This window comes from Xiphias gladius, chromosome 6 (genome assembly GCF_016859285.1).
Source record: "Xiphias gladius isolate SHS-SW01 ecotype Sanya breed wild chromosome 6, ASM1685928v1, whole genome shotgun sequence".
Classification (NCBI taxonomy): Eukaryota; Metazoa; Chordata; class Actinopteri; order Istiophoriformes; family Xiphiidae; genus Xiphias; species Xiphias gladius.
Genome location: NC_053405.1, coordinates 6,050,114 through 6,077,062, shown reverse-complemented (window position 1 = coordinate 6,077,062; position 26,949 = coordinate 6,050,114). Strand labels below are relative to the sequence as shown.

At 40.7% G+C, this 26,949-nt stretch overlaps 2 protein-coding genes across 4 annotated transcripts; one reads left to right on the top strand and one right to left on the bottom strand.

Moving 5' to 3' along the window:
• The first annotated feature begins 842 nt into the window (after positions 1 to 842).
• On the top strand, positions 843 to 16,830 carry fam102bb (family with sequence similarity 102 member Bb). 2 transcript variants are annotated; one of them, XM_040128363.1, is made up of 11 exons: positions 843 to 1,177; positions 6,021 to 6,141; positions 7,240 to 7,269; positions 7,685 to 7,801; positions 8,408 to 8,454; positions 9,240 to 9,334; positions 12,537 to 12,635; positions 13,714 to 13,948; positions 14,866 to 15,002; positions 15,898 to 15,967; positions 16,723 to 16,830. In XM_040128363.1, the coding sequence occupies exons 1-11, from the start codon at positions 1,032 to 1,034 to the stop codon at positions 16,763 to 16,765; spliced, it is 1,140 nt and encodes a 379-aa protein (XP_039984297.1). In that variant the 5' UTR covers positions 843 to 1,031; the 3' UTR covers positions 16,766 to 16,830. The 2 variants fall into 2 exon arrangements, with proteins under 2 accessions (XP_039984297.1, XP_039984296.1); XM_040128362.1 differs by having other exon boundaries at positions 12,534 to 12,635.
• Positions 16,377 to 26,479, bottom strand: henmt1 (HEN methyltransferase 1). Of its 2 annotated transcripts, XM_040128361.1 has the most exons (10): positions 26,344 to 26,479; positions 25,964 to 26,076; positions 24,900 to 25,034; positions 24,523 to 24,705; positions 24,161 to 24,347; positions 21,973 to 22,183; positions 21,603 to 21,732; positions 21,046 to 21,203; positions 20,333 to 20,475; positions 16,377 to 16,962 (listed from the first exon to the last, which is right to left on the bottom strand). In XM_040128361.1, exons 1-10 carry the CDS (start codon positions 26,425 to 26,427, stop codon positions 16,960 to 16,962), a joined length of 1,347 nt encoding a protein of 448 aa, XP_039984295.1. In that variant the 5' UTR covers positions 26,428 to 26,479; the 3' UTR covers positions 16,377 to 16,959. The 2 variants fall into 2 exon arrangements, with proteins under 2 accessions (XP_039984295.1, XP_039984294.1); XM_040128360.1 differs by lacking the exon at positions 16,377 to 16,962 and having other exon boundaries at positions 20,064 to 20,475.
• Between the last annotated feature and the right edge of the window lie 470 nt (positions 26,480 to 26,949).

Sequence of the window (26,949 nt, the reverse complement as noted above, 5' to 3'; positions counted from 1 at the left end):
GATGAATATTTCTGAATTAGAAGTATTGCATTATAATTCAGCTAATGTTTTTAGCTTATATAAGAACAATTGTGCATTAAACTTGGCAGAAATGTGTTGTTTTCTTTTTTTTTCTTGCAAAGGTCTTAGTTACGTATTTTCACTTGGACACCTATACTTTGTCAGGGAAATTATAGCCACCTGAGCTCCATCATGCTTCCCTGATTTGTGACATGTTAGTTTTTTCAAGTGGGCGTAATTTTGTTGAAATGCATGTGTAAATTGCTTTGCAACTGCCAGGTTACCAACCTGAGTATTGTGTGTGTGATGCATCCTTATTATATAGGAGTCATGGAGTTTGACCCAGCGGAGTCAAATACTTTGTTCATAAATATTTATAAAGTATACGGTAACGTACAATGCTTAGATTTGGGGCAATTAATTCCCCTTCACATTGAAGGGAAATCTGCATGTTCGATTTCAGTTTATGTATTTATAGGGCGACATCACCCAGATAGTCTCTGCACACTTTACAGATTGAATAAAAAGAACAGACACAAAAGTGAATTGAATAAAACAACAGACACACAGGGGGGACCCACAAAAAGAGGCAAGAAGCCAATTATTTAGTTAAAAAATGTTAAATCCCATAACCAAAAAACAATGTAAATTCACAATTACAGGCTATACATACATACGTATACTCAATTTTACGACAGTCGTATAAAACTTTAATAATATAAATCTAAATACGTGGTTTAAGTCTTTTTTGACCCTGCTTGAATCTTCAATCTTCCAGGCCACCACCGCTTAGTGTTTCAAAAAGAAGTTCCCCCCTCTATTTTGAAAATTCCACAGAGGAAGTTGCTCTTCCTTATCGCCTCGGTAAACGTGACTGTTGTCCCCGGCAGCTTCACCATCCTCCCACAGCGCTACGCTACGCTACGTTACACTACACTACACTACACTGTACCTGTGCCACACAACAATGGGGCTGTAATGTCGGCGACGGGCGAGACCGGAGCATCTTCTCGAGAGTGCTGAGTCTGTGCATGGATTTAATGATGATGAAAAAGAAGAAATTCAAGTTCAGGGTGGATTTTGAGCTGGACGAGCTGTCGTCGGTGCCCTTTGTCAACGGTGTCCTCTTCTGTAAAGTCAGGCTGCTGGACGGCGGGTTCTCCGAGGAGTCCTCTCGGTGAGGATGTTCGGTTTTTACTATAGTAGGGGAAGGGGGAAAAAAACCCTAACAGTACCTGTTTTCTTTTAAATCGCAGGTTGAACTAGCTCAGAAGCTTCAGCCTCTGAAGCTGCGTCCACAGCTAACCAGCGAGCAGGCTACACGATTAACCCAACGTAAACTAGCTAACATCTGTCAGTCGCCTGCCACTCTCAACGGTGTTTTTAGTTGTTCAAATTCAACGCCACCGTCCACTCGCGGCTATTTTAACCGAGTGACGCTACGCAGAAATGTAAACTATAGGTTAGCATCGACTGGAGAAAACGCGCACTTCCAAATGTGACAACCGGCGCCCAGACACGTCCATTGATTTGTTTGCATTTCCTTCATGTGCGAGCCGACACCTGGCGGCATGTCACAGGCTAAACTTCCTCGCCGGGCTGTGGAATCGATTGACCGGTCACGTAACTTCCCCTAAAGCTGAACCGACTCCCGTGGCTACCGCTGCTACATCTGCGTGGTCTGTTGTGTCCTGGGATTATCTTTGCCCCCCTTACCCCGGTCGTGAAGTTACCAGCAGGTGGAAGGGAGGCGTCTTAACTCTCTTGCCTAGTCCACCTGTTATTGGTTATAGCTGATCAGGGCCATGTAAAAATAATTCCTAGGCACAGTGCGTAGCCGTCCACCCCTACAGGTCCTTCACAGTTGGACAGTACTGTCTCATGTCATCTCTGTCTCATAGTTGTACATAATTTCGTGTGTAGATGAATTTTCATTATCAATTAATTTGCCGGCACATCTTTCCATGAATTGTTTTGTCTATAAAATGACAGTAAGTGGAGGAAATAATGGAGGTTATAATATCCCACACACCAATGTGATATTGTATGATTTCTTTTTGTGTCTGACCAACGGTCCAAAATCACAAGCAATTCAGCCCCAGTTTACCATCATGTGTGACAAAGAAAAGCATCAGCACACTTTTAAGAAGCTAGAAAAAGCAAACATTGGACATTCTTGCTTAAAACTGACTAAAACGATCATTCTGTTACCATATTTTTGCCAATGTCTAATCTTCTACTCCATCAATCGATTAACTGGTGCAGCTCTACAGCACTGCGATGCCATGTTTGCCACCTACAACGGCAACCGAAGCTGTAAATTTGTTGCCTGCGCTCTGAGGGATTTTTAAAGGAAACCAAAATAGTGTGTGCCAAATTATTGGGTATGAAAGAAAATGACTTAGAGTCATTATTCAGTGTCACCCTGGGGTCCACAGTCGTCCACAGATATCAAAATAATGATATCATTGCTGTCAAGTCGAGACAGGCAAAGACAGTCGCCTCCTCTGTAACCTGTTTGGGGCTTTGACTCATACGTTACAGTTGAATTGGCTTTTATCACTCCAAACCTGTTTATAGACGACAAAAGGAAAAGCATGTAGGACTGCAGCAAACATGCATTTACATTCTCGATGGATTCTCAGATTATTTTTCTCGAAAGATCAGTAAATAGTGAAAAATGCCCGTTGGTTTCCTAAAACCCACAGTGACGTCCTGAAATTACTTATTTGTGATTTATTATTGCTTAAGACATAAAAGCTGCAAATCTTCACAACTGGGAAGCTGAGACCGGATCATGATCACGTAAAGGATTGATCTATTATCAAAATATTTGCCGATTGATTTTCTGTCAGTCAATCAAGCGATACATCTACCAAGTGTTTCAGCTCTAAATAGATAGATGTATTATAGTTATTGTCTCAATAAGTACAGTAGTAAAGGACCCGTTATTTTCAGCCAGCTGCACAGGACGTGTCATTTTCCTGTCAGTCGATTGCTGGAAAACTGAGACACCTCCCATGCAGCTTGCCTAAGCCAGTTTTAACAACAACCTGTTAATACATGCTGCAATTATGCATGAAAACTAGTTACTAAGCAAGCAGAAACGTCTAAATAGATTTGCTGAAACTAATGGATGAATGGCTGAAACACCCAGCCTCTGCTACATAAAGTGGTACTATAACATCCAGTTTCCAATAAGTTTAAACAAACAGATTTCAGACATGGCAGGTGGTGTCGACGAAAGGATACTTGAGCTCGCCTGAAAGGGCCACGGTGTGCGCCAGACGAAAAAGGCCTGGAACCACTACATTAGGGCAACCGAGGCTGAAATGTGGTGCTTTACAAAATATTGGCCGTAAAAAAAGGGCCTTTAACAGGAGGTGGGAGACGTGATACCAAATAATTGGCCGTGAAAGGAAATGACCTGTACCCGTTATTCAGTGTCACTCGGGGGTTCACAGCAGTGTCACTGTAATGCCATTATTGCTGTCCAGTTGAGACAAACAGACAATCTCTCCTCTGTAACCCGTTTGGGCTTTCACTAATAAATCAGACTGGCCTCTAACGTTGGACAAAGGGAAAAGCATTATTTTTGGAAGGAGGCTGTAGGGATTAGATGGTTTCACCCTGGTTATATAACAAGCCTCCAGTTTGCTCAGCAAACTGGGTCATTTTAATATAGCTGCGGTTTTCTTTGTATATTTCTTCTCACGTGAGCAGCCGCTACAGCTAAATGAAGTCAAGAAAGACTATAAGCAGTTATTTAAACGCCATAACTCAGACGCTGAAATTCTGGCTCTAATTAAAACAACCTGTTCTGCCTCCGCAGTGTTTTATTCTCCAGACTTTTTGTTGTTTTTATGTCTTATCCGGTAGATTTTACTCAGAAGAGTCTGTGAGTCGTTAAATGATGTTTTTCTGCAGCCGTTTGATTTGTTGGATCCCCATACTAGATTTTCCCCTCTGACACTCTTTTGAGTCATCCCAATTGTGACTGTAAAGGAAGTGTGGATAATTATTTTATGAGCCTTTTTTTCCCTTTCGTGGGGCTTGTCATCGGGACGGCGCCATTGTTTCAGCCCCAAACAACTTTTCCCTGTCATACAAGTGTACTTTTCTGAAAATATAACATTTTCTGGCTTGATGTTTTCATTGCAGCTGGACACAGGGAAGCCTTGCATCAAATTCACGTCAAATAAATTTGTTTTCTGTGCAGCGATGTGGTTGTGAAATTTTTATGTCTGACCACAGCTGCTTATAAAATCCGAACAGCTGTAGTTCAATAAATTATCTGACCCATGTAGAGAGATGAGAGTGACGGCCTCTGCGTTTGCTTAAAACCACAGTTACTCACGCCCACTTATAGGATTTTGCTGCGCTGAGAAGTGCTGGGAGCTACAGTACATGTAATCAAGCCAGAGTTCCTCAAGCGCACAGTGTCCAGCTGGCTGGAAGTTCTCCCTCCCAGTCTGGGAGTTCACTCTTCGAAATGTATCAACACTCAGGGTGAAGTCAGTGTTTGTGAAACATTGGCCACACCATTGCTGCTTTTTTATTTATAGTGAAGCAGGGACTTGCTGTGCAACACAGAGGCCTGTGTGTACAGTCAATCTTAACCGTCTCAACAGTAATCCCAACACCTTGTTTATCGTTTAAGTCCTATGTCATCAACACTCAACAATTTCCTCATGAATCCATCAGTCTTTGGCTCTTTTTGTCACCATTTCAGATGCAAACCCTTGTCAGGCTTTTTAGCTTGTTGCAGCATTTTCAGTCATACTGTATAAGTTAGGAAAACCGTCGGCACTGCCTGTATTTAAATCCAGCAGAGTGGATCGAAATAAATGGCGGGTCTTAACAGAAGGGAAATGGTTAGGTGAGTGGGAGAGGAGACAATGCCAGTGAAAGAGAGGCCATCTGGGCTATCGTAATGCTGCCCACGCACACACAGTCTTTCTCTTTCACTTCATCTCATCCTCTCACTGAGAGTAGGCTACACCTCACAGTCATATTAACTTCTAGCTGCCGGAGGACGCGTATTTCTCTATTTCTCTCATGCCGAGACAAGACACACTCGCCACCATAACCTTTGGGTTCACCAGTTAAATGAATCAATAGGCGAAAACAGGACTGTAATTAATAAGTTCATTTATTAAGTGGCCAGAAGAATCAGAGGATAAGCACATAAGCTTATATTGGCAGTTTGAATCAGTAGCCTTAAGCAGGGAAAAGAGATGTGAGGACTGTTAATCCAGTGGTCATTCAACCCAAGTGGATTTCATTGTTGTGTAATAGTGATATTAAATTTAATGAAATGATGGTCTACAGTTCTACAGGGATTTGATCAGGGCTGCAAAAGAACAAGTGACGCGGCAGGAAATCATTAGTACTTGTTCAGAGAAACTGCAATAAAAACAAACCTGTGTATGGTTGGGAATTGTGCTGCATAAGTAGGGCTGGGTGTTGCTTGAAATTTCTCGATACTATTGCGAATACAATACCTTGCTGCAGACACTTTCCAGTACTTGTGGTTTCCAATACTCTTTGCTATGGACATATTTCAGTCGGTACGGAAAAAGTTTTGAGGTTTAATACCTAAGTGTTCTTTGTTTGTGTGTTTGTGTTTCGTTGTGTCTTACAGTGATAAACATCCTTTACCATGTGATGTATATGATGCATTACGATTCTGGTAGTGGGCCAGATAGTTAATCAGTGGTTGTATCGTGAGTTGTCCAAACCGCAAAAAAGAAATGAACCAGCTTTTCAGTGGTAAAGTGACATGCTCTAATGATTAAGATCCAAAAGGAATGAATCCCAGTATTTGGGACTCTTTCTACCCAGTGAATCTCAAAGTATTATCTGATCCAAATTTTTCTCAAAGCTGTTTGTCGAATGTGTCTAAAATTCAGTTGTAAAACTTGTCTTTAAGCCCACAATATTCAATCCGTGCGCAACGAACACATGATAACCTGACCTTAGCTTGTGCCGAAAGAAATGTTTGTGATTTCCTCCTACAGGGAGCCAGTGCAGGCCAATTGTGTTCGGTGGAGGAAACAGTTCTCTTTCCCCTGCAAGATGAGTGCCAATGCAGGGACGGGTGTACTTGACCCCTGTGTGTGTCGTGTATCCGTCAGAAAGGTACAGTATGTGGCCGTTGAGCTCCACCATGACTTTAAATATAGACACCCTTAAGTGTTCTAGATCCATAATCTGATGTTTTTGCATGTGAACAAACAATATCAGGTAAAAGCAGCAGTCATTTTTGTACAAAAATAAAGTCCGCCGGTCTTGTCAATGTTACGCACAGTTTTATGTGGCAAATTGAAACTTGAGAGTGTGAAGTGAACTCTTAGACTGCAGTTAGGAGGAAGCACAGCAAGAAAACAGACTCATCAATGTGCAATCTTTTGCCTCTCATCCCATTTCTATCCTTTAACCATGAATGTGCTCTGTGCAGTCGGATCATGTCATATTACATAGCTTTTAAGGACATAAGGGGATAAAAAACAGCAGGAAAATAATAAGCTTGAACAATCCTTCCTGGTGGAATGCACCTTGTGTATCCACATTGTATCTGCAAGCTGTTTCTTGGGCCAAATGCATAAAACTCTGTGTAGATTTATGACTAAAACTGTTGTGTGCACAATAAGACACACGCATTGTTCTTCTTGAGATTTATAAAGCCGCATGTGTGCCTGGTTCTTTTTTCTAAATCTCAATCCTGTTTCGCACGGCTTTGGCTATTTATAGTGTCCATACGGTTCATTTATCATGTACATATTTATCACATCGGAATATCTCAATCATCATTTTCAAAAATAACAATACAATCAGGTAAATTGGCAAAAGACCTAAACAAACTGTTTTACTATTAGGTCCTTCACCTTATATTTAATCTCCTCATTATCTATGGTTAAAACTGTGTGTATGACTGGTCTGAAGTGTTCATGAGATGCGCACATTCTTCTTTTATAAATACCAGTTTATGTGTGTAAAATGGCATATGCCTGTTTTTTTGTGCATTTGCGTCATTTTTATATCTCTTCAAAATATTTGACTTTATTATCTCCCCCAAGTATTTTGGAATCTAGTTAAATCTCGAACACATTTGTTGGGCAGATGGTGATCACTAATCTTTTCTACGTATATCGTGCTTAAATGAAGCTTTGAGACTTGAGGATTTTAAACCTTTTTGTGTAACATTTTAATTTAAATGTTCATGCCTCTCCTCTCCAGGAGCTGAAGGGTGGAAAGGCGTATGCAAAGGTAATATACTCACATAGTTCTGTTATCCAACCCCCATACCCTAACCCAACCTCCAGGTCACCTACATTTACAGTAATCATCCATATTGATGTAGATAGCCTTGTGAGCCCATAGCAAACAGATGGCCTTCACTGCCTGCAGGTTGGCTCACTATGTCGTGTGCTTTACTCCCAAAAGTAATTATTTACTGAGCTTACCAAACCTCTTCTTCTGCACTTCTCTTTTTATCCCCTGAATATTAAAATTGCAGAAGGTTACCAGCTTGTCAAAAGTGATTTGTAACGCGTTAATATTGTTGGATGTTCTCTCAGGTTGAGTATTGTCTTTTTCCATCCAAAGATTGTCACATTGCTGACTGGCTATCAGTCTCCTGAGAGAAAACAAAGTTCACCCCTTGTCATTCGTTCTCCTTCAGCTCGGTTTTGCAGATCTGAATTTAGCAGAGTTTGCCGGCTCAGGGAATACAACCCGCAGATGTCTGCTGGAAGGCTACGATACCAAAAATACTCGTCAAGATAACTCCATTCTCAAGGTAACATTGAAGCTACAGTAAACCATCCACAGCACCCTGATTTGACTTCTTTAGGAGGATACCTTGCTGTTTTGAATACAAGCGTGGTATTTTTCTCAGCTGGGAACGAGGCAGGGCGAAGGTTTTTGCATCAACATCAAGCACTGCTAACGACAGGTGCCCAGGTTGGCCATTAGATTGCAGCCAGAGGTAAAACCGTTAAAGAATAGCAGTGTGATCTGGGGAAAATAAGTGGGAAAATTTGAATTTTTCCCTAACGCCTGCCATTATCTGCAGCATTTCATTAAGAATTGGAACAACCCCTAATGTGTGACAAAATCCCTACTAGAAAAAAAACCAACTAAAAGTCCTCACCTAACGTTTTTAATTACTCATTGGGTGCCGTTCCCCATGCCTTTTAAGATCAGTTGATTAATCTGCCGTTCTCCTGTGATGTTGGGCGTTTGCACATTTGATTCTTGTAAGATTGACATGACGTCCAACTATGCTTGAACCAAAATACCTTTTCCTTTTTTTTCCCCTTTGAACTAAGAATGGATGCCAAACGAAACCTTGAATGCAACTTGAGCCTGAATCGATTTAACAAGTATCTTTTTCTGGTTATAGGTTATCATCAGTACCCAGCTCATGTCAGGAGATCCCTGTTTTAAAACGTAAGTTAAAGTAAATTTTTCTGCCTTTTTTTTATATGGTGCTAAATCTGGTGTTGTCTGCAGCTGATACCGTATTGGGTCAGTCAGGGTTGGTGTCGGCTGACTTGTAGTTCTGTCAGTTGAAATTCTTGACCATATAATTTCGATTGGATTGGAAAACTAATTTAATCACAAAAGTGTTTGGACTGAAAAAGCTTATGAATTAAGGATTACACTCAGTTTGACTATTCTCATGCTGGTGCATGACACCGAAGCCTCCCAGATTTGGATATCCACGGTATCAGCCCACCGACTTTGACTGCACTATAACCCAAAGCCATGTTCTTTGCCAGAGTTGTGACATCAAATCTGCTGCTGAGTGCATTTACTTGGAAGCTGGTCCATAAGGTGTGGTACTTAACAGCTGTCAACACTGTGCTTTGTCAGACTTGGGAACATTTGATGGGAGTCAAACAATACAGGATTATGCAAGCCTAAGTATCTGTGAGCGAATCACATTTTTCACATGGGAAAAGCACTGGCTGATTTCATTCTGCAAGTATTATACGATAGGTCATCGTACTAGTTCCTCCAGTGGAAAAATGGTTTTCAGCTAACGTACTGTGTGTATTTGTACAGAGTAATAAATACTGACCTAAAACGATTCAGTAGCCTCTCTGTTTATGCCATCTTCTCTTATTTCAGCATGTCGAGTATATTCACTCCTATCCTGTCCTTTTCTCCTTTTGTCTTTATCGCTGACCTTTTTGGAAAATAAAGCCTCATTGTCTTTCCTCCGTCCTCAGGCCTCCCTCAACGGCCACAGTGATCGGGATCCAGGGTGACGGAGAGAGCCTGCTGGAGGAGAGGAGGGGAGGAGACTCACAGAAAGGCTGCTCTGGTGAGACCAACCACGCCACATTACACCCCTCTGCTCTGCTTAGTCATGCCATTTGCTTTTCCAAACATTTACAGGGACCTGGTGAAGAGCGCCTTAGCCGTGCCATTGTGTGTTAAGCCACTGTTAGTTTTGGGGTTTCTAACGGATGAAGTAGCTACCTTACTGTTTTCTGATCCACTCTCCTTCGCTGCCCTGAGCTCCTGTTAATCGCTGGTATAGATTTACATTGAAGTAATACAGATATATTCCTACCAACTTGCAGGAAACCTAAAAATATCCCTCCCAACCACCGACTGTATATAAAGCTCTTCTATCCTTATATACAGTTTATGCTCCCAACACTTTGGATTGTGTCGCAAGGCCGGAACACATTTTCATTTTAATGCAATCCCATCTGCACAGTTGTGTGCTGTAGACAAACCCACGGTCAGCACACTTTAAATAAAGCTCCCTGTGCACGAGCAGATTTGCTCAACATAACTTCACTGCTTGTCATTATTTTCGTTTCAGTTATAGTTCAAGTTTGCTTTCTAAATTCAGATCAGGGGAGGGAAGAACTTATTGCAAGTAGTACCATCTGATAGAGTACTCTGTTAATATCTAATAAACCTTTGCTTACGCCCTTGGCAGTTTACACCAAGTAAATGTACATCGCTTTCAGAATTATTTATACACAGAATATCAGGAACGTCTGCAGGGAATTTCCTTACTTTTGGCATAAACTTCCACTTTGACTCAAAGATGAACCGATTAGAATTTGGTCAAAGTTCATAGGTCACTGTGACCTAACAAAACATGTTTTTAGCCATAACTCGAGAATTCATGGGCTAATTGTGTCAAAATACACTCAGTACCTTTTATTGAATTCCTTCAAAGTCTTCACTACATATATTGTAGGAGTCTGGACAGACATGGATGTAAACGACAACTTGACTGGTTGGTGGAGGAATACAGCCGCAAGGCGGTAATTCTAAGCATACGTGCATCACATGTTGTGACCGTGGCACGGTTATTCCAACTCTATGAAAATTAACCTCGAGTTTTTTTGGCCAGTTTTGTATTTAAGCTGCAGATATTGGTCTAATAACCCGTGTGTGATTCTTCCTGTGTGCGCTCACGTCTCTACAGTATGATGTAGCTGCTATTTGTCTCCCATCCACTATAATGAAAATATTTCTCTTCCAGCTGACCCTTTCTGCTACATTGGTCTCCCTTGTTTCACCCCCGTCTCTCTTTTGCTCTGTGTGTGTGTTCATGTATGAACACATCGCAGCGTCGAATGCTTGTTCTCCTGGAAGCCTCAGAGTGTAGTGCAGCTCTTGCATGTATAATTTAAACTAGCTCTCTTTTAAATTAACTACAATCTGCTCTGACCCTGTAGGCTCTTGCATGGTTAAAAATAGGACTGTGTGCAAGTCTGTCTTGGGGGGGTTGTGTGTTTGCATTTGCATACCGCATGTGTACTTGTCTGCTGTACATCATGGTGTTTCCTGTCAGCATTATCACGTCTTTGTTGTGCGTGTTTGCAGCGTATGTGCAGGTGTGTTTGGTATGTGATCAGTTCAAATGGGAGGTTTGGTCCATTATGAGAAATGATGATGTATTATTTTGTAGATGGTCTTTTTTTTTTTTTCCCCTCAACAACTTCATGCCTCCTTATCCTCCATGACAAGTAGGAGTCGGACAAATAATCCAATGAGATATTTTGCTAGACCATAGATGCATAGGTCATTTGAGCCTACACTCTTCCATAAGTGGGTCAAAAATAACCCATATTAGAAAAAGTAGTTTTTTAAATAATACTTATAATAATAATATCTTCATTCTACAGAGGAATTAAAGAATTGTAATATGGATTTTAAGTTGTAATTAAAATCCATATATATATATATATATATATATATATATATATATATATATATATATATATATATATATATATATATATATATATTTTTTTTTTTTTTTTTTAATTTAAAAGAAAAGGCTATGAAACATTTGCATTTCAGACAAGCTACCTGTTTCTAGTAGTGGTAATTTCACACTGAAATATTGCATTTTACACAATTATTTGGTCATTTCTACTCAGATGCAGATGCGATTATTTTCTTTTCACTTAAGATTTAAATTAAGATTTTTGAGAAATACCTGGAATATGAATGACTGAAATGAGGAAAGAAAAATCAGAGTGGCCGTGACATTTTTGACTATGCAGACATTTGAACTCGGAAATTTTTTTGCCTCCTGGCAGCTCAGCCTTTTGCTAATTTAGCTATTTCCCATTGAAATGGTGGTACTCGTTTGTGCTGCTGCACGTTTTACACATGACTCCTCAGTCACACAGATATTGTGTATTGCAGATGACTTCCTTTAGATTCCTGAAGTGCCTAAGTTCTTGTGCTGTTGTGATCATGGACAAAATATTGTGATAGCAGCACATCATGGGTTACCATTAGATTCCCAGCCATTCTTCTAAATACGATTATTTTTGCTCGAGCAAAGCTGACGCTGCGTCCACACATTTGCCAACTGTGGTCACTCGTTCATTAGCTCAGGGAAGCTGAACTGAGGGAAAGTGTGTGTGGGAGGCAGAGAAGGGAGTTTTCTCTGTTGCTGTACTGCTGCCAGTCGACAGCAATAGGCTACAAATCACAAGCACATTGATAAGGACCGGGCTGTATAAAATAGATAACCGTGTTGTCTACATGAAGCAAAACAGAAACTGGGTTTATGTCTACGGTCTTATGCGTATTAACATGCACATTATAAACTATCTGGGGCCCAAAGTTTCTGGTTATATCAGTCTAACCTGCAACAATAAGAACACTATGTTGGCCATATAAAACTGCCATTTTAACAGGACATGTGATGCGGGATCATGTTGTATTTTCACGTTTTTACTGTGTTCCTGTTTTGATTTTGGTTGACGACTATCGACCACGATTGTTTCACTTCAGACGAGTTGCATCACTTTTTTCAGCTGACAATGAGCCGGGTATTAAATAAATACACCCCATGGGCCTCAACAGGTTTCGTGCTCATTTTCCTCTTGACTTCAAGAGGAAGTATAATAAAAAAAACCACACATGTAGTATTTTTACTCAAATGATGGCAGTTTTTTGCAGTACGTCAGACTCTTGTGGCGCTTTGTCCTTTTTTCATCCCTTGTCTGTCTTTTCTTTTGTTCTTTGTAATCCAGCAGAGAGTCGCGAAGGGAAGTGTCCGGTTGTTTCTGATGAGCTGGGGGTCTGTGGCCACTCCCGAACATCCAGCTACGCCAGCCAACAGTCCAAACTTTCAGGTAGGGACACCCCACATCTAAAAAATGCTGTTGTTGGCCTGATATGCATTTCTTGGAGATATGGTATAACATAAATGTAACTGTCCAAGCTGGCTTGGTGAGTGAGAGACTTAAAACTAGTTACTATGAGCTTCAAGTACGTAACACTGATCTTTTGCTTCCTGAAATCATTTTTTAACTTGAGAAAATGCGCTAAAATGATTTTGTTAGTTATGCTCCACCAGAGTAATTCAGACCTGAGGCTCGAGTTTCCAATACAGGCAGATCAGATGACCGTAATAAAAGATCACAGGAAGTGGAGAGATGCACAGAGAAGAGCTCTAATGGCCCTCTAACTCTGCATTTCCTGCCACATGTAACTCTTGATAGATTTATTTGCACCTCGTCTTAGTGCGAGTGAAGTTTGCTCTTCCGTGGCTGTACTGAACTGATGCTGTAAGATCTCTTCTGTTTTAAATTGCTTACTGCAGACATGAATATCACGTGAGTGTGTGGGTGTCACCGCAGCTCTACTGAACTGCTAAATCATTAAAACCCACAGCAAGTTGCACATCCGGTCTGTAGGACAGCAAAATGTGTTTTACCCAAAAAGCGAATACTCGTGACTTAGTAATTTAATTCTGATGTTAGGCAGCAAATCTGTTTTCTCTTCTACATTGGTCTTCCATTAGTAAAGCAATAATTGGACTTGTGCATATGCTATAAAATGTATCCCCTTTCATGTTCAAATGCAGATTGGACAATTTATGCCATTACTACATAAATGTGTAATCTTATGAATGTGTATCTCTAGCAGGTGGTTGCAATCTCTTAAATGACACTACACCTTTTGTAGGATTTCACAGTTACTTAACATTATTGACAATTGGTTGCATTTGCCTAGTGGGAGTAGAGATGGGAAAATATAAAGAGTTTCTTGTCAAAGATAAACTTGTAGAGAAGATTACTAACTTGTAGAGAAGTAAGATACAATCAGTTTAATCTGAAAATGTCAAAAGCACCACAGAGGTAACTCCTAGAGCATATTATTTAAGAACTGCTACTGTATAGTTTTAAAATCACTGCCCATCTCTCGCAGGCTACAGCACCGGTCACTCCCGCTCCTCCAGCATGTCAGAGTTCGGCCACCGGAGAAACCATTCAGTGGGCAGCGCCTCAACGGGCATCGGCAGCATCCCAGAACCCAGCGAGGACAGAGACAGAGAGTCCAGGCCCTGTCCTGCGCTGCCCGAACACCCAAACCCCACCGCCACCACTAGCTACCCACAAGGCACACCAGTACGGAGTGCCTCATCCTGTGAACGACTCAACAGGTGAGTCTTGAGGTAGTTTTGCAAGTAAAGCAGCGCAAAGAAATGTAATTCATGAAAAGTACATACAGATGTAATCATTGTCATAGTGCTAATCAATGAAGAGAAAGCAGTCAGCAAGTCAAACTTGGTAACTTCTTTTTTATTGTATATAATACGTACAAAATAGAGAGGCAGTTATTGTAGGGAAGCTAAACTGTCGACATAATCCCACCTGAGACCTGTGTTATGTTTCAGGAAGCAATGTCATGAAGTAAAAAGTAGAACAGTGGAATAGTAAATGCGGTTTCATTACGTGGTGTCAATAGGGGCTTTTATGTACTACAAAAAAAGCTAGTAATTGTATTTGTGAGCAGCACTTTAGCAGGGCAGCAGCAGCTTCGGCGCTCACTGAGTGTCTATGCACGAGGCGTTCAGGCACTGTATTAAGTTGCGGGTCAACCCATGTTTTGGAAGCATTGAGAGCCCAACGCACAATCACTGTAGTTACATGCGTCAACGCAGGAAAGTACACTTGAACCGTGAAAAATACACTTTGGGTCGGATTTATTGGCGTATAGAATGATTTAAAACAGGAGCCATTACGCAGCCTGTGTAGACAGCTGGATTAATTAAAATAGGAGCATATTTGTTCCGAGAGACGGACAACTGAAAAAACACAGCTGGAACGCCTTCTGTGCCGCAAGCATTAGCAGCAGTAAGTAGTTCCAGCAAGCGTGTGGCTGCTACCAACAATGTGTTATGACAAGGAGTCGACTAAAAGAGGCATCATTTCCACACTTAAATGGAACCGCATGGGGTTCCTGATTGACCAAATCCCCAATTAGCACAAAATTGAAATGTGAAGTTCAAGAAACTTGCTGTGGAAACTATTAGTGGTCAAACAGACACAAAATGATTCTCATGTATCTTCCCGTTAGACACCCAGTGAAACAAGACTCCATGGAGTCGCAGCTAAAGAGAATGGACGACACACGGGTGGATGCTGACGATGTTGTGGAAAAGATTCTTCAGAGTCAAGACTTCACACCAAGCCTACTGGACTCCAGTGCTGAAGGTAAAACACACACAGTCTTTTGGAATCACCATGTCGTTGGGTTCTCTACGTGCAACATGTTCCTAGGCAGATTTTTCCTACCTTGTATCCACTCTTTAGAAAAAGGTTAAAGTTATGAATGAAGACACATTTTCATACTCTGAATTGATAATCAATTAGCCAGCTGACAGGAAATTAATCAGCAACCATTTTGAATATTGTTTGTCACTTGAATATTTTGGTGTTTTGGATTGTTAAAGACATTACCTTGGGCTATGAGAAGTTGTGCTTGGCACAAGTAATAGGATTGATTAATAGGATTTTTTAAATGTTCCAGAAATATGACCAAAAAAATAAAAAACATTTAATGCCCATCACAAAGTTCCCAGAGCCCAAGCTGACATAATTACATTTTCAAAATGTTCAGTTTAAAATGATATTGAACAGAGACCAGCAGAAAATACTTACATTTATGAAGCTGGCACCTGCAAATGTTTGGCATTCTTGGCATTTCACTTGTAATGATTTATGTATTATTATCAAAATTGTTGCCAATCAACTATTACAAAATAATCTACAGATTAATCAGAAATGAAAAAATGAATTTTCGTTAGTTGCTGCTCTACTCTAGAGTACTACTGTATGTGCCAAGTGAACAGCTATTTTGCACAACACTAATTAACTTCACACTATTCTGTTATCCCATGAGTCACTCTTTACTTTGAGGAGTAGGGCTTTTTTTTTTTTTCTTTCCAATGTGTCATCCTGCTCGGAGCTTGGGAAAGAAAGCTGCTGTCAATACATGATTATTTTTAGACTGCCTAGCAACCGGCTGCTCCTCATGATAAGAATTATGCTGGAGGATGCTGGTGCACTTTGTTCTGACTGAATGTTGCTACAACTGCGTCTGTTTCAGAGGAGGGCTTGCGTCTGTTTGTTGGGCCTGGGGGAAGTACAGCCCTCGGAAGCCATCACCTTCCCACCAGGTGAGCCTCGTAAGCCTTGAGATACTCACTGAATTGAAGCTACATTACATGATTTGTTCCTCTGTGTAGTTGCGATGGGCGTACATGGTGGACTTGTCGTTCGTAGTAGATTTATTGACGATTCCAACTTTGTCTGGTACTCTATTGCCCAGTAGCTGCTGTCCAATAGAACGTTTACTTTGCCGTTTTAGTTTTTGATTGACTTCTTGTAGACCAAGATTGGTTCTCTGCAAGTGTAATACCTGACAACCTGAAATTATTTATTGGCAAATAGAGCCCATCTGTATTAAATGATATGAACTGGGGTCCAAAAGTCTGAAAGGGAAATTGGTCTCAGACTTTAGGACCCTACTGTATATCATTTCATTTAAAACAAAAAACAAAAGCAAGTAGACTCTCAACACAGGAGTAAACAGTGCATATTTATGTTACCCATTGCAAAGGTGCGGCTCTATGATGTGTTTTTAATTGTTTTTGGACAAATATCAGTAATATGAATAAACTATAGTGACAGGCTTTGGGTACATGGACAATACTTGTTAGTAAGATCAATTCATTGTTGGTTTTGCTCTTTTTTTGGATTTGTTGACAACAAAAAGAGAGAATATCACCAGACTTATTCCTTATTTGGTCTCCTGGTTTGGTGCAGTTTAAGAAACATTTTAACATCAGCTTTTTAGCATGAGCTTTCGTCTGTAATTTCCAAGTCTGTCATTACATATGATAATGCTAATTCCATCTTTTCTCCCTCCTAGGGTTGGTGCTGGAGCGTACGAGCAGGTGGTGATGAAGCGTTAGACCTGCAGCCCCTTAGTGATGGACTGACACTGCTCGACATCCAAAAATCGGTAACAAGGCCGTGTCCATTTCGATCTCCATTCCTACAGCTCGTTATCGGATCAGCACTGTGTCTAACCCGATCAGTCCGTGAACGGTCAACTTCACAACAGTGCCCTCCTGTGTTCGTGTCCAATTCAGCTTCCTGATAGATTTTACTAAATGTCCGACAAAAGAGATGGATAGTTATCTCAATGTAAACACATACAGCTGTGAATTAAGGAAAAATGAAACATTGATCAAAACATTTAACGTGTATGTAACAGAAACTGCCCACAACTCACGCTTTGGGTGTTGATTAGCTTTTTGAGGTCAACTCTGTCAACCAGCATTCAAACCCAACTCATTACAAAACTGTTAGGAACTGGAAGAAATTGATTAGCCTCTCATCTCTAATGGAGGCCAGAAGGACGGGCTCTGTGTGCTTCATCAAAACGAAGGGAAATCTAGACTGAAGTGGAGTATATTCAATGTGTTTCAATACATTCCTTTTGTCTCACTGTTTTCTTTAGAAGTCCTTCGCAAAAATAAGACTTTACATCTAATATTCGCCTATAAGCTGCAGTTGTTGGCACTCTAACAACCATTGATGTTTTGAAGGTGAGGATATTTTACTATAAAGACAGGGCATCAGACGGGAGCTATTAGATGTGTGAACGTGGCGTGTGTGTGTGTATGTGTCTGCTATGTGGTAAGACTACTTTTATTAGTAGTAACACTTATCCTGTTATCTTGGACGAGTGGCGGGACATATGATCTCTTGTAAGAAATGCTATGTTGGTACTTTCAAAGAGAAAATGGGAGAATACGACGATATGCTTACTTGTAATCATAGTGGTCCCTGTTCTTATTTGTTTGTTCTTATCTGCTGAGAGATTTTAGAAAAAAAACCTTCTGAAATGTGCTTCGCTCTATTAACAAATATACTGCTGTAGAAATGGAAGATTTCTGTGAAAAACTGCTTTTAAAATTTGCAGTTACTAAAAAGCGTAGCTTGAAACCAAGCCAAAACACAGGAATTTGCCGTTCTCGCCAGGTTGCAGTAAATACACCTTAGTTCGCATTCTGTAGCAGCCTAGTCTTACCTAAAGCTAAAAGTAAATCCACTGTTTCCCCTAGTTGCTATCTATAAATGAAAAGTATAAATTTTGATTAACTAATATCTTGGCTGTTCAGTTTCTTTTTCCATGTAACTAAATGAGGCAGAAACGACAGACGAACCCCAGGTAGCTCCTGCTAAGGGTAACGAGCTTAGCAGACCTCGGCGACTTCCATCTTTACTTTTGAGTCATGTGATTTGGTGTGTTTAAGCTCCCACTAGATCATATTTGAACTGATTACATAGTAAATTAAATTACATTTAATGTAATAATTTAATTGAATTATAAATTTAATTTTACAGATAAGGTTCCCATAAGCTAGAGACCATAAATAAATCAAAATAAACTTTATTTTCTTGAATAAACTAGTTTAAAAGTTTAGGAGTTTAGAGCAGAGTGCAGGATCTGCATTTCTAGGTATGTAGGCTCTGTAGCAATGATTTGAGTTATAAAATAAATCAGGCCAACCAGTATAAAATAAAGGTATTGCAACCTTTCTATATGTTACACAGTTTGCAAGCCAGACTGAAAACATTTAACCTGTTTTTTCTTGACTTCACTGTTTCTTTAAGTTACTGCTCTCTGCCTTTGTAGGGTAGAAAATGCTGAATAGAATAGGTGCTCCTGTGATAAATACCCTATAAAGAGCATATATCTAGTTCCCAGTGTTTCAGGTGCGTATCCATTGTATAGCAACGCTTTCCAGCGCTTTGCAACTGCATCTCTCGGAGCTTTCCCGTTGACCGGGAAGCTTACGTCAGTGAACAAAATGAAGATCCTGTGACGCAGCAACAGTTTCACTGATGTGCAACTGATGTATGCTGTTGTATACAGTACGGTGAAGGACTAGTTTAAGTAATCCACTGCCATGAAGAAAATACAGAACTTTTGTTTTTCTCCTAGCATCATATCAACTGCTCTATCCATCAGATACACTGACGATTAGTGCTACAGAAAGAAATCTAATTAACAACAATGTAAATCTGCTGAGAATTCTGAAATCCTGATAGTCTCGTGCATGTAGACTATTTGCATTTCTAGCCTAATAGGAGATTAAGTGCACAATTTTTAGACCGAGGGCAAATTAGCCAAGGTACACGACACACTGATATTACCTGAGACCTTGTCAGGCCTATGCATAACCTGTAATGACAATATTAGACTCATTATAACTAGTGAAAAGACTGTAAAGTATCTGTAATAACTGTCTCCTCTCATAACCCATGGTAGAGGTGGGATACTTCCTCTTCTAGAGAAACAATATACATGTTATATCAATATCTGCATAAGTGTCATCAGTGTATGGAGTTTCATATATCAGTGTCTCCGTTTTTACGTTCTGGTGTTCTGCATGATTAAGAGGTCCTTTTGTTAGCTTGTCTGCAAGCTATCAAAAGGACATCTTGACACATCCTCTTTTCACTAATTAGTGCCATTTTTTATATATTCCAGACCAAGGAAACTATTTTGCTTGCCTATTTAGCATGTAGGAAATCATCTTTGTACGGATTACTTATCGTTAAAAGCAGATATCTGCACAAACGTAAATGTATAACTGTAAATCAATGTTCTCACTTTGTCCTTGTTTACTTTTTTTTTTTTTTTTTTAAAGTGTAGCATAGTTTAAATGTCCTGTGTTGAAAATCACATCTATAGAATATCATCATCTTTGTTTTTGAATCTTTCTTTGCTGATTTTGTGCCATATTTTTGCTAAATATTTTATTGTTTAGGGGAAAAAAGGTTTCGCACTACATCGTTAAGACAGTGTTAAGTGTATGAATTATGGCTACCAAATATCAACTATTGGAGATTTTTTATTGTCTTTTTGGATAAAAATCACTTGTTTTACCTGTGTGACACAGGTATGGTCATCTTGGTACCTAACATGTTGTTACAAACATGGTTGCTTCTTCTCTTCTGTGAAGCTGTTGTCTATATAAAACTGTAAAATGTATTCTGTAAAGTGATGTTCTACGCTGTTCTGACACTGTCCAGTGTTTCCTGTAACAGACTTGTACTTTCGACCAACGTTTGCTTCCTTAACAAGTGTACTGGATGCTTCAAATGTGTACCTTGCACTGAATAAAACTGTTTAAAAGCCTCGGCATGTACGAGTCCCCTTTCAACCTGTGTATAATCCACAGCATTCACAATATGAACATTTTAGAGTTTTATTGTGATTTTTACATTTGGATTTACTGAGTTTCTTTCAGTCCAAGCACTAACTTTTTTCAATGACCTGCCCTAAGACCTTTTTTTTCACACTCAAAACACAAAGCTGCAGTCAACGCAAGCAATCTAACAAATCCAAAAGCCAAGGTTTTTACAGTGCAGTTTGGGATTTGTTAGTACAACTTGCACTGTTTAGTAGGGAAAGCATTTGCTTCCTTCTAATTTCCCTTGTTAAATCTGAACAAGTCACCTACTTGTCCTGTAAACAAAGCTGCATCCTCCAGATCAACATTTGCCTCCCAGTCTTCCTCTTGTTCGGCAGTGTGGGAGCGCTGCCCAAGCTCTGCATACCCGCTGTCCCCCAGATCATTATGATCCTCCTCCTCCTCTTCAAAGTCTAAGGACGCAAAGGAACGACCAGTGTCACAACCACAGAATTATTCAGTTATCAAATTATTCACAGGCTGAGTAGAAGAGTGGGAAAACACATTGTGAAGGCAGCTGATAATACACTGTTCGTGGAAACTAAGCTCTGCGAAACACTTAACCACTATGGAGCCAATGTGCAGTTGAAATGGCGACATCAGCTGGACAAACCTTAGTATTGCATTTTACATGGAGGGATTTAAATTGCCCTATGGAGTTTTCATGTGAACAAACAAATGCTTACATTTAGCGTTAATCACCAAAACACACTGTGTGTATCTCTGAGGTCTAATAAACATGGCAACTGCATTCCCGTCCTCATAAAACATTAGTAAAGCCAATTTTCTTTCCAAGCATTTTAAATCCAGAATTATTTACATCCCAGTTTAAAGCAACATCAGTAGTGGAGAGGAAATATATACATCACCAGAGGTATATGTCGATTAAAAACTCACATTTTACACCATACATTCTTCCCCTTTTAATATGTGAATGTTGACATTTTACAATACAAACAAAACTGAGAAAATCGCAAAAGTACCTAGTTCCTGGTCATTTACAAGCACAGCAGCACCGTCCTGGCTCAGTTTAACTTGGGGATCATCCATCAGGAGACGTCTGAGATTACCGAGACTTCCACTCAGGGCACTGACTTTGGGACAGCAGGACCACAGCACATCCAGAGGTACAGACACAGACCTACCAGCACAGATAAAAGTGGTTACTGGCCGGATGATATGACTGTGTCTCGGGTTCACACTATCTTAATATTACCACACATTACCATACATTTTCTGATGAATTAAATGAACGTGAAAGCCACAACATGGTTCCTTTCACTGGCAGCTACATGGAAATGGAAATGTGTCCAAATACAGAAATTTAACTGTATTTAAAGTCTGAGCTTTTCAGACACTCTTTAATTAGTGGCAAGACATGAAAGTTTATTAAGAGAACTGTACTGAACCAGCACAACCTGCAGAGGATCAGATGTCACATGCAGCATCACAGGCCCTGGTCATGATCTGCATACCACAAACAGCCTTCTGACTTACCATGGCAATACCACTCCACCTCATCTTCCTTGAGGAAACACACCTGCGCAATGTGGATGAATCTTGTCGTTTCTCGCCATTTGTCCAAAACCCTTCTTCATCCTCTTCTTCCTGATCCTCTGAGGCACCTTTCCCACACTGCTCCACTAGATTTCTCTTCTCTGCGCCACACGCTGTAGGTGTGAGATTTGATTTTTTTGAAAAAAAATAAATAAAAATAAAAAAATGTATTTTATATGTGGATGATTAACCACATTAATCAAAAACACCTATAATAAACAGTCCGGCAGTACAAACACATTGGTGCCACGATATTTGTGGTTACTTTTTACTGGCCCTACGACTTTCAATGTTGGTTCTCATTTGATTGAGCCAAACTTTGTAGGAATCTAGAACTGCTGTTGGATATTCACCTGTCTGCTTCTCTTCCACCTCCGTGCATCGCTCTGAGACACATCCCTCTCCTCCCTCAGGCTGACGCAGTGTGTGGGCGCCATTCCCCTCTCCAGTCATCTCCTCCTTCCATTTACCCTTTAGCTTTTCTGCCCAATATAACACCTCGCTCACCAGGACCCTCCCCAAGATGTTGCTGTCATGCAGGCTGGGATAGTTTACACTGTACAGCTGATGCAGAAACACATAACAGACATAGATCAGAACATAAGAGCTTTGGACCTGTGGATAATGGATAAACAGAGAGACTGTTTGTGATATTTGTGCTGTCCCAAAGCCAAGAGGGATCATTAAATATCTCTCAAGCTACTGACACGGGGTCAGTATTTATACCACCAGGATGAAAAGTCATCGGACCTAATTCATTTATTTTAAAAAAGGCATTGAAGCATCAAGACTGAGACCCCTGTCTGTTGGCTCTCTAGTCTGCCTGCCTAGCCTACATATCTCTACTACTGTGAAGATTCTCAGTCATCCAGATCATGGTATTCTGCAAGTGCTATGCGAAGGCAACTGGACTTGCTTGAAGTTCTTGAAGACGTTTCGCCTGTCGGACGAGAGGCATAGCACTTACAGAATATCTCTATTATTAAAATTAACCTTTGTGACTGTGTCAATTACATGTTTCCATTTTTCAAGGGGGCATTGAGGGCCGCCTGTGGGTGGGTGGCCTGTGGTACAGGTGTCAAGCCCTGCAGTTCATAGGAACTACCAATAAAAGGTACTGTCACATCACTGTTCGTCTATAGTGAGAATGCACGAAGATGCAGGATTGCAATCCCCCAGCGTTATGATCCTCGTTTGGAGTGATTAATAATTGGAAATTAAGTTCATTAGTGACTAAAAGCTTCCACACCTGCATCAAATGATAACGGTTTCCTTTTCATGTCAACAAAACAGTTCAATATTATCTTATCTATTATCTATCTAGATAATCAGGGCTTGTATGAGGGGATTTTTCCACTTGTTATGGGGCCTCAAAAGGCATCAAAACCGTGTAATAAGGTTAACGATACGATTTAGAACACACTAAAGATGACAAATTAATTTACAGTCACATTAAGTATTAATTTTCCTTTTTTGCTATGTGAAATAAACACATTGGAATGACTAAATTACTCAGATAACCAACTGGTAGAACAGTTTATGATTCATTTCTGTGTCACAAAATTCTGTCTACATTCACATCAGTCGTTTCTAAAAGCTCAAACACTGTTTTGAGGATTCATCTTTTTTTTAATACAGTTACATGCGGTGCTTTCCATTCAGCTAAAGGTGCTTCCTCCTGTGACCCAGAAATCCATCAAGGTCTGCGATCATCACGGATGTTCCAACCCCATTAAATGCATCTCAGAGGAGAAGAAGGAGTGAGGAGACTAGAGGGCTCTGAGGGCAGAGGAGCTTAGAACGAAGAACCAAAAGGTTTCCCTTGTGTGGAAGTCTTACTAGATGGCAACACTCCTTCAACGTGAATCTGTTTAGTGATTGGTCAGTTGATCTTACGGACAAACAAAAGGAACATCTGGCTGCAGTGGAAACAGCCTTACTGCAACATTAATAACACTGCATGATTACAATACTGCCGGCTAGGCGAACTACCAGCAAAGACAAGAATGACAGCAATAACAGAAGCTCCCTCCGGAACCTGGTCTACTTCTTTTACATCAGACTACCTGTACCTGCAGCCTGTCACAACCAAATTATGGATTTTATTTTGGGCATTAACAGCTGTTTCTATTTGTTTCTCAATGTCTTTTTTGAGTGATTACCAAATTGTCCGTTGGTGTTATTTCTATCAGTCACATTGCAGGACACACTGACACTGCAGTAGATCTATAATCTGTACTGGCGCCACAGTCACTAAGCAGCAGGTGTTTTTGTATTCATTTGTACGGCGTTGTAACTTCTACGAAATTACAGAGCAGTTGAGATTGGTAAATAAAATTCTTCTATCCCCACCTCTCATCCTCACATCTCTCTCTCGCATCCCCGTGGGGAGGAGCTAAGATGCGAAGAAGAAACGCGAGTGAGGAAAGCGAGGGGCCGAGTTAGCCAAACGGAAAGGACCTACGGTTACTTTCCCTCGGCCCAACGCATTTGAGAGCCAAACACTTGACAACCAGTAATCTACAAATCTAACATACTCACCAGCGTGTATGAAAAGACATCCTCTACCTCGTCACCAAGCGACATGTGGCAGCCATCTCTCCCCCCGAGCCGGTGAAACACCCCGATCTGAGAGCAGAAGCCGACTCCCTCCTGCTGGCCTGAGGGGGCCTGTCCAACACCAGTGAGCTCCACCTCATAACCGAACTCCAAACACACCTTCAGAGCCCTGAGGAGGGATCTAGTTTTAACAAAATCCAGCTCAAATCACTATTATTCAGGAAGGGAGATTTAACAGCACTGATGGGTTTCTGGTTCAATTGATCCATTCACATTCCCTGTCGTCTCCACATCGGAAACCAAAAATGCCTGAAAATGGATCTTTAAAAAGCAGCATACTGTACCAGGATCTGAACTCTGCTCTGGTCCACTCAAACTTGTGGTCACGGTGCCTGAAACCCGCCAGCCCGGGGAGAAGTGGGTTGAAATCAGAGTTTGGGGTGCTGACGATAACCGCCGCTGGGGTCATGTAACCGAACACCACCTCAGAGAAGCGCTCCACATCAGCAAGAGTCAGGTGCTCTATGCTGGAGACAGCCATGTGATAAATAAATGGCACAGAGGGACAGAGAGCGACACAAAGATTAAAATCTACACAGAGAATAAGTAAGACGGAGAGAGGAAACGATACAGAATCAAAAGAAGAAGAAAATGCAACAAAAAGACTCATTAATACAAACCAATGGCAGTGCGTTAACGCTTCAAGTGAACAGAGACTTACAGCTCTATACTGGTCACCAGATCAAATCCTCTGACGCGGGCGTCTTTGTGTGTGACGGAGCCCTGGTACAGCTCAATGCGCAGCTGATCATAGGTGGGCTGCAGATAGTCGGTGGATATAGGCGCTAATCCGTACCTGACAGGAAGATACAAGCAGCGTGCAGACATGGTCAGTCCACACAGTATTTACTTAGCACAACAACGAGACGCTCAAAGCCATCGAGTAGTCAAAGTGATCACTCGATCTTTTTAGTCTCTTATCCACCAAGCAGATGGAAAAGTGCTTGATGAAGGCAACTGACTTTTTTTTCCTACCAACCACATGTGGAAAATAGTTTAACTTTTTAAGGCTGACAAGTAATATTAAATGTTCCGCACAGTAATCACTATTTTTGATGGTGGTTTTAAATACTTAAAAAACTATAAAATTTCACTACTCTCACTCGATTTGGATCTGAAACCAACTTATTCGATCGAGCTTGTGTTGGAGAAGGTTTCACACGTGGTACACTTGTCCAGACAAACCTAAGGTCTCGGGCAGATAACTGTTTTAATGAAAATAAAACTGGGTGATCTCCAGTGAAATCATTTACCGACCTTTAGTATGATGATCAAATCATTATTGTGTTGAAAGATTAATTTATTCCCCCCGATGTAAGCATACATCACATATTTTGTTGATTTTTGAAGTGAAAATGAGTAAATATAACCCTGCAGCAAACAAAAAAACAATAAATAAAAACACTCAAAATTAGCCCTTCCTCAATTAGTAATGTTTATCTGCTGCAGGGGTTGTGTATTCACATTAGTTTCACCTCAAAATCAACAAAATGTGTAACTTCTCCAGGGGTGCCCAAATTTTTTGCATACAACTGTATGGAAATCTGCTGTTTTGCAACACAATTCATTCCATTAAACTTTAATTTGACTATTCATAAGCAACTTTGCATAAATCAAGGGCTGCAAAAAAAAAAAACGCGTATTTGTCATTATCGACTCATCTTTCAGTTCTAGCATTAAAGTCGTATTCAGTCACACCTTTCATCCATAAACAAACATACGTACATCTTCTTTCTGACTTTGGTCCCGTTGATGTCCACTCCGACCAGAAGTTCAACTTCACGGTGAAACTTGAGTTTTTTAAGGAGGATACACTCACTACACCCCAAGTCCACCACCTGAGGAGGACAGGGACAACACGTGTGTCGGATTTCACGGACCAGAGGAGATCAACTTTTTTTTTTTTTTTTTTTGCCACGGGGACCGAAATGCGAAAGTCAACAGTCGATGCTAATCAGCGGCTGTAGCTAACGCTAGCCGGGTGACAACCGCCTCGGTGAGAAAGTTCAGTTCCGGTGATTAGCTTTCTCTGTCGCTCAAACAAAGGCTGGCCTTGAAGCGAAAGCGTTTAAAATACGTCTGTTTCTCATTAGGAGGTTGGCTACCTTTTTGGGTTTGTTCCTCTTGACAAAATCGATGACAAACTGATGTCTCTGCCTGTGAAGCGGCGGACTGAACATCGGCTCCATCTTCACCTTTTTATCCAGCTAACGTCCACAGCTCCGCCGGCCGTTAGGGGGCGCTGTTGTTATCCAGTGTCGACGCGTTTTTTTTTTTTTTTTGCTTCTCCGACGACAAGGACGGTGCGTGTTGGTAAAGACACGTTTTCCGGCCACTTTTAAAGTATTTAATCCACGCACTGCTTTGGGGATGGCGGTCTATCTGCTGGCCAGTCCACCGGTTTGGTACAGACTAAAATTCTCAACACATTATCGGGATCGTTGTTACATTTTGTTCAGAGATTCATGGTCCCCAGAGAGTGAATCCTCCTGACGTTGGCGAAGCCATGACTTGTCCTCTTATGCCACCGGCAGGTCAAAAATGTATTATTTATTTTCTCAAATAAGCAGTGAATGGTTTGGCCCACAAATTGGTCATCATAATTTCATGAAGCCTAAGGTGATGGCATCAAAGGTCTTGTACTGTCTTCTAAATGGGCCTACCGCGGGACTGTCCCGACCTCAGCGAGACATAAAATGACCACAATGACA

Bases quoted from the DNA above. Each gene is read 5' to 3' on its own strand.
- fam102bb (XM_040128362.1), top strand. From the start codon at position 1,032: ATGGATTTAATGATGATGAAAAAGAAGAAATTCAAGTTCAGGGTGGAT. The intron at 7,802-8,407 runs GTAACATTGAAG...TTCTGGTTATAG, and splicing joins AAGATAACTCCATTCTCAAG to GTTATCATCAGTACCCAGCT. The intron at 13,949-14,865 runs GTGAGTCTTGAG...TCTTCCCGTTAG, and splicing joins TCCTGTGAACGACTCAACAG to ACACCCAGTGAAACAAGACT.
- henmt1 (XM_040128360.1), bottom strand. From the start codon at position 26,427: ATGGAGCCGATGTTCAGTCCGCCGCTTCACAGGCAGAGACATCAGTTT. The intron at 21,733-21,972 runs GTGAATATCCAA...TCACACCTACAG, and splicing joins GGTGGAAGAGAAGCAGACAG to CGTGTGGCGCAGAGAAGAGA. The intron at 21,204-21,602 runs GTGTGTTTCCTC...CTGTGCTGGTAG, and splicing joins GATTCATCCACATTGCGCAG to GTCTGTGTCTGTACCTCTGG.